The sequence below is a fragment of the Otolemur garnettii genome, unplaced genomic scaffold, assembly GCF_000181295.1.
Source record: "Otolemur garnettii isolate 467f Iridium unplaced genomic scaffold, OtoGar3 scaffold00005, whole genome shotgun sequence".
Classification (NCBI taxonomy): domain Eukaryota; kingdom Metazoa; phylum Chordata; class Mammalia; order Primates; family Galagidae; genus Otolemur; species Otolemur garnettii.
In genome coordinates, this window is record NW_003852400.1 from 39,149,276 (window position 1) to 39,156,204 (window position 6,929).

The 6,929-nt window shown below is 45.7% G+C and overlaps 1 protein-coding gene across 1 annotated transcript; it reads left to right on the forward strand.

Moving 5' to 3' along the window:
* The first annotated feature begins 630 nt into the window (after positions 1-630).
* Positions 631-6,639, forward strand: PLK2 (polo like kinase 2). Its single transcript, XM_003782746.2, has 14 exons — positions 631-1,194; positions 1,764-1,871; positions 2,014-2,130; positions 2,313-2,442; positions 2,664-2,751; positions 3,234-3,329; positions 3,438-3,636; positions 3,732-3,879; positions 4,074-4,171; positions 4,494-4,623; positions 4,873-5,113; positions 5,235-5,364; positions 5,614-5,724; positions 5,860-6,639. The coding sequence occupies exons 1-14, from the start codon at positions 925-927 to the stop codon at positions 6,049-6,051; spliced, it is 2,058 nt and encodes a 685-aa protein (XP_003782794.1). The 5' UTR covers positions 631-924; the 3' UTR covers positions 6,052-6,639.
* The last annotated feature ends 290 nt before the right edge of the window (positions 6,640-6,929 follow it).

Genomic DNA, 6,929 nt, shown 5'->3' on the forward strand with positions numbered 1-6,929 from the left:
GACGCTTCGTCGGCTGCCGACTTCCCCTTCCAAGGTTAGGGGTCTGACCTCGGGCGGAGGCTCGCTCTCTGACCTAGAGTCGAGGGGGTGATGGGCAGAGGCCAGACGGGCCTCAGGTGGGATCCCGGCGCTGTCAGCCAATCGACCGCCGAGTCCCCAGCTTGCGAGCCGGAGTCCGCCTCATTCGGAAGGGGCAGAGGAGCTTGGACGCCCGGCCCCCGGGTCCCTGGCCTTTCACCCGGCATGGCTTCCGCGCAGTGCCCCTGCCCAGACTCGAGGGGGTCCGTAACGGTCGCCGCGCCTCCAGGCAGCAGCCCCCGACGGTTCCAGAGGGCGGGGGTGAGGACGACTCCGGGCACACTCACACCTTGACACTGGCGGCGTCAGGTGGCGGGCGGTCTGGGAGGTCAGTGGGGGCTGGGGGGAGGATGGACCTGCGTTTACACCGGCGCCCAATGGGCCCCGGTCACTCCTCGGCCCCGCCACCGTGCGGCACGGAAGGGGCCGGGCGCAGGCCCTCGGGTTTCTGATTTCAACATCGAGGCTCGGAGTACTCGAAGAATGGGGTGGCGGGCGAGCGGACCGCCCCGCGCCTCTGCCGGCCTCTGGGTGGCGGCAAGAGCTTCCAGCCGCGGCACTCGGGAGCAGGACCCGAGCCAGCCCGGCCTGCCTCTGGGCTGAACCTGCGCGCTCGGGCGGCCGGTGGGCGGGGCGTGTCTCGTGACGTCACATTCGCTCTCGGGTCTCCGCCCCTTTCCCGTCGGCCGAATATAAGGCTTCGGCGAGCGTTCGCACTCGCACAAGTGGAGTGGGGAGTCGGGCGCGGGTTGGAGGCAGAGGCGAAGGCTCGAGGGCTAGGGCCGGCTGGGACGTGTGTCCGCGCCTCGGAGGTGGCAGCAGGCGGTGCCAGGCGCCGCGGAGACGATGGAACTCTTGCGGACTATCACCTACCAGCCAGCTGCCGGCACCAAGATGTGTGAGCAGGCTCTGGGCAAAGCTTGCGGCGGGGATTCTAAGAAGAAGCGACCGCAGCAGCCCCCCGAAGAGCCGCAAGCGCCGCAGCCCCAGACGCAGGTGCAGCCGGCGGCCCAGCATCACCATCACCACCACTCGCACTCGGGGCCCGAGATCTCGCGGATTATCGTCGACCCCACGACGGGGAAGCGCTACTGCCGGGGCAAAGTGCTGGGAAAGGTGACAAGCGCCGGACGCTGGGCTACCGGGAGGGAGGGAGGGCTGCCGGGGTAACCTCGAGTCCCAGCGCCTGCCGCCCCTCGGTTTCTCGGGGGCCGGGTCCCGGAGTGGCGTGGGCCCCTCATCTGCTCCCCTCCGGCTTTTGTGCGCTGAGGATTGGCTTTCCATCCTTAGCCACGCATTTGTGTACCTCCCGCAGCCCAAATAAATTCATCCTGAGTCTAGACGCCAGGGCTTTCCATAGCAGACGTATCGCTCTCTCCGCTTGCTCCCTGGAGAATTTTTCCTGACGAGTCCCTTCAGACATTCATTTTCATCTTACCCAGCTCAGCTCCTTTCTTAAAGCTCCCCATTGTAAAGGAAGAAAACTGAACTCCCTGTTTTCAGAATGCGTTTCTCTGTACGAAGGCGCTTTTACAAAGTAGACTGCATCCCTCTGATCACTCTCCGTTCCTCCAATTTTTGCTTTTGTGTTTTTCTTCTTTGATCTCTTTATTTATTTATTTAAGATCTCTGCCGTCCGTTTTTCTGCCTTACTCAAATTCTCTCTTGGCTCGGTTTCCTTTCAGGGTGGCTTTGCGAAATGTTACGAGATGACGGATTTGACAAATAACAAAGTCTACGCTGCAAAAATTATTCCTCACAGCAGAGTAGCTAAGCCTCATCAGAGGGAAAAGGTGTGTATGGCTGTTGAGTCAAGTATTTTCTTTGTGTGCGGGGATGGCCCTTCCCTCCTAGGAAAATGTCTTCTGCATGTGTAAGCGCCAGCTTTTCAGAGGGGACGGGAGCAAATAAGCCTTATCTTGCTTTTTCTTGTAGATTGACAAAGAAATAGAGCTTCACAGAATTCTTCACCACAAGCATGTAGTGCAGTTCTACCACTACTTTGAGGACAAAGAGAACATTTACATTCTCTTGGAATACTGCAGTAGGAGGGTAAGCCTTAACTCCAGTTTCATTTGCTTCCCCGAATTTAAAATGGTAGTCAAATAGCATTTTGTGTGGGAGGGAGTGGGAGCTGCGGCAACACTGGCAAGGCAACAGCAACTTTCACGGCTCATCCTGGATTTTGATACCTTTGTTTGACAGATTCTCTTTTTTCCTTCTCTTGGTCCTAGTCCATGGCTCATATTTTGAAAGCAAGAAAGGTGTTAACAGAGCCGGAAGTCCGATACTATCTCAGGCAGATTGTGTCTGGGCTAAAGTACCTTCATGAACAAGAAATCTTGCACAGAGATCTCAAACTAGGTAAGCCCTTGATGTCGCATGCTGAATTTTGTGTTAGAGAGAGGTGTTCTTTTTGTCTCTCTCTTCCTTTCTGTGTATTAATATTCTTAATGGGGATCTAGACTAGGCAATCTTGCTTTTGAATGTAATATACCAACAGACTGCCTCCAAAATGAGTGTGTGCATACCTGGTTAGAAGATCTTTGCAAAGAGATTCATATTTTGTTTTATTTATTGTCTAGGGAATTTTTTTATTAATGAAGCCATGGAACTGAAAGTTGGGGACTTCGGTTTGGCAGCCAGGCTGGAACCCTTGGAACACAGAAGGAGGTAAGAGTCAGAAAGATGCATCCTGCTAGGGTTTTGTGGAGACCAGATGCCTTTATAATTCTACAGTTAATGTTTTGGAGGTCAGTTGATATGGAAGTCTATAAACCCCAAGAAGGTCAGTTTAAAGAAACACTTGTTAAGTACCTACTATGGACCAGAAAGAACATATGATGCTTCTAAAGTTCATTACTGAAGCAATCAAATAAGTCTTATTTATGTCTGAATATGTAAAAATGCCATAATGTTCCTGGTATCAGTTGGTTAAAAACACTTTATCATGTAAGCTAAAATATACTGTACGTGCATTTAAAAAAATTATCATCCATCACTTGGTCAAATGTCAATTTTTCAAATGCCAAAAATCAAATGATTTCAAATAGAAATTCAATATGGTCCTTTTAATGTTTTATTATTTCTTAAGAAGTGACATCAAGAAAATTGTTTACACTTAATTCCAACATCTTGTTCTTTTGTCTTTTCAGAACAATATGTGGTACCCCAAATTATCTCTCTCCTGAGGTCCTCAATAAACAAGGACACGGCTGTGAATCAGACATCTGGGCTTTAGGCTGCGTAATGTAAGTAAATGCACCACAGTGATTAAAAAAAAAAATTGGATATAGATTTTAACACTGGAAAGGAATTGCTTTATGGCCATCACTAAAGAAATGTTTCCTTGCACACAGGTATACAATGTTACTAGGAAGGCCTCCATTTGAAACTACGAATCTGAAAGAAACTTACAGGTGCATAAGAGAAGCAAGGTATACAATGCCATCTTCGCTGCTGGCTCCTGCCAAGCACTTAATAGCTAGCATGTTGTCCAAAAACCCAGAGGATCGTCCCAGTTTGGATGACATCATTCGACATGACTTTTTCCTGCAGGTTGGTGCCCCATCTTACGTCTCTTTATTACTTGCTATTGATTGCAATTGCAGTTACCTGGCAGGTTACTGAAAATCTTTTCTCATGCTCCACAGGGCTTCACTCCGGACAGACTTTCTTCTAGCTGTTGTCATACAGTTCCAGATTTCCACTTGTCAAGCCCAGCTAAGAATTTCTTTAAGAAAGCAGCTGCTGCTCTCTTTGGTGGCAAAAAAGACAAAGCAAGATACATTGACACACATAGTAAGTTATACAACTTCTCCCCCTTTTCAACAGTAAAACACGCTTCTTGGGTAATTGCAGCAATCGAATACTACTTTTGCCTTAAATGCCCATAACCTGACTAATAAAACAAAAAGGAAGAAATGTGGCCAGCTCTCTCTGTCCCTACCTTGTTGGGAGAGACTAATGTTTGTAATCTTTTCCTTGATTTACAGATAGAGTGTCTAAAGAAGATGAAGAAATATACAAGCTTAGGCATGATTTGAAAAAGACTTCAATAACTCAACAACCCAGCAAACACAGGACAGATGAGGTGTGTTGGGAAAGAATTAAACGGATACAAACACTGTAGCATTTCTATTCTTCGTTGATTAGCACTTGGACAGTGCTTATCAGAGTCTAAGCATGCTGAATTTACTTAAAAATTTTTTTGTAACCCTTTTAGAGGAAAGATAATGACTTTTATTTTTAAAACGCATGCATGGGCTACACTGCAGTATCTTTTGTCTAGCTTGTGTCTATTGCTTTTTGATAAGCTTTCCGAGTAATTGCCCCAATCTCAACATAACCTGGAATTCTCAACATTAAATGAATTTAGGTGTTTGACTCATTGTGTGACTCTTCTCCCTTCTAAGGAGCTCCAGCCACCTGCCACTACAGTTGCCAGATCTGGAACACCTGCAGTAGAAAACAAACAGCAGATTGGGGATGCTATTCGAATGATAGTCAGAGGGACTCTCGGCAGTTGTAGCAGTAGCAGTGAATGTAAGTGGTTACTAATCACGTTTTAAATAATGGAACTATAAATGCCAGTGCTAAGTGCTAAGTAATTGAAGTCAATTTATTTTGAAGCTTAATTTGACATAGAGAAAGCAATATTAAAGGATTTTGAAAAAGATAAGGCATCATTCTGTGTGTTGTATGTCTTTAGAATTAGTGGAAGGAAACTTGTCATCTGCAAAAGCCTGCAGTTTTCTTGCTAGTTTATAATTATGTTTCTCTTTGACTTTTCAGGCCTTGAAGACAGTACTATGGGAAGCGTTGCAGACACAGTGGCCAGGGTTCTTCGGGGATGTCTAGAGAACATGCCAGAAGCTGACTCCATTCCCAAAGAGCAGCTGAGTACATCGTTTCAGTGGGTGACCAAATGGGTCGATTACTCTAACAAGTACGGCTTTGGGTACCAGCTCTCAGACCACACTGTCGGGGTCCTTTTCAACAATGGTGCTCACATGAGCCTCCTTCCAGACAAAAAGTAAGTGTATCCAATTAATGAGATTCTCTCAGTTTCTAGTTTTGCACTAATGAAATCTTAAAAACAGGGACTAACTGCTTCTGTTTTTCTCTCCTCTTGCCCTATCATTCCTGTCCTTTAGAACAGTTCACTATTATGCAGAGCTTGGCCAATGCTCTGTCTTCCCAGCAACTGATGCCCCGGAGCAATTTATTAGTCAAGTGACGGTGCTGAAATACTTTTCCCATTACATGGAGGAGAACCTCATGGATGTAAGTACTGTAGCTTTAGAGTGGCCATATACTACATATTTTAATAGTGTAGCCACAAACCAGTAGCAGCTACATCATTTTAAAACTTGTTAGAAGTGAAGATTCTCATGTCCTACCCTAGACATGGGAGGTAGAGCCAGGAACCCCCAAATCATCTTGATACTTACATTTCAGAGGCCTTTGCTTAGAAGAATAGAATGAGCACCACAGCATCTTTCTAGGCACTAAGTCACTCCTGATCTCTTCCAGGGAGGAGATCTACCTAGTGTTACTGATACTCGAAGACCTCGGCTCTACCTCCTTCAGTGGCTGAAATCTGATAAGGCCCTAATGATGCTCTTCAATGATGGCACGTTTCAGGTAATTGAGCCCTTTGGGAAAATGCATCTTTAGGTCCTAAAGAACATAATTTTTACCTAGCCAGTTGAGTTATTGACTGAAATTTCTTAATTTTGAGTATTTAAGATGATCTAATATCCATGTTTATTTTTTAAGGTGAATTTCTACCATGATCATACGAAAATAATCATCTGTAGCCAAAATGAAGAATACCTTCTCACTTACATCAACGAGGACAGGATATCTACAACATTCAGACTGACAACTCTGCTGATGTCTGGCTGTTCATTGGAATTAAAAAATCGAATGGAATATGCCCTGAACATGCTCCTACAGAGATGTAACTAAAAGACTTTTTGAATGGACCCTATGGGACTCCTCTTTTCCACTGTGAGATCTACAGGGAAGCCAGAGAATGATCTAGAGCATGTTGAAGATGGACAGTGGTGGTACGAAAACAATTCCTCGGTGTCCTGCTGGACGGGATGGAACCAGACCAGGCTGAGGCATGCAGCTCTTGACTTTGGACAATCTTGTGTGAACCAGAGTGCAGTTTTCCTCGAGATACCTGTTTTAAAAGGCTTTTCGGACAATATTGCAGAAAGGTGCATTGACTCTTAACTTCTCTCTGTTGAGAGCGTTTCAGCCAGAGGACTCGGAACTGTGAATCTACTTCCTAGAGGGGAGGGAGAAGGGAGGAAGCTCCCATGTTGTTTAAAGGCTGTAATTGGAGCAGCTTTTGGCTGCTTAACTGTGAACTATGGCCATATATAATGTTTTTTTTGTTAATTTTTGCAGACACTTGTGGCTGGAAAAGTGCATTCCTTGTTAATAAACTTTTTATTTATTACAGCCCAAAGAGCAGTATTTATTATCAATTTTTTTTATGTTGACCATTTTAAACTGTTGGCAATAAAGAGTATGAAAAAGCAGAAATTTGTCTCCTGTCTTCAGTATCATGCATTACAATACTTCTTTTTCACAATACTTCTTTGATCATGGATCCTTGGCACTGTTGGCCATGACTGAGTGTGGAAGCATACTAGAAAGGCAGGTCTTTAATTTTTCTAATTACAGTTTCTAAGAAGTCAGTCTTTATTACTCAAAGACCAATCATAGGCTTTTGGCATAAATCTAGTTTAAGAAGGCCACTCTCAACACAACCAAAATAAAGGCCTCCTACAGAATCCAAAACCAATTTCTGTCTGGATTGTGTCCTCGAAACT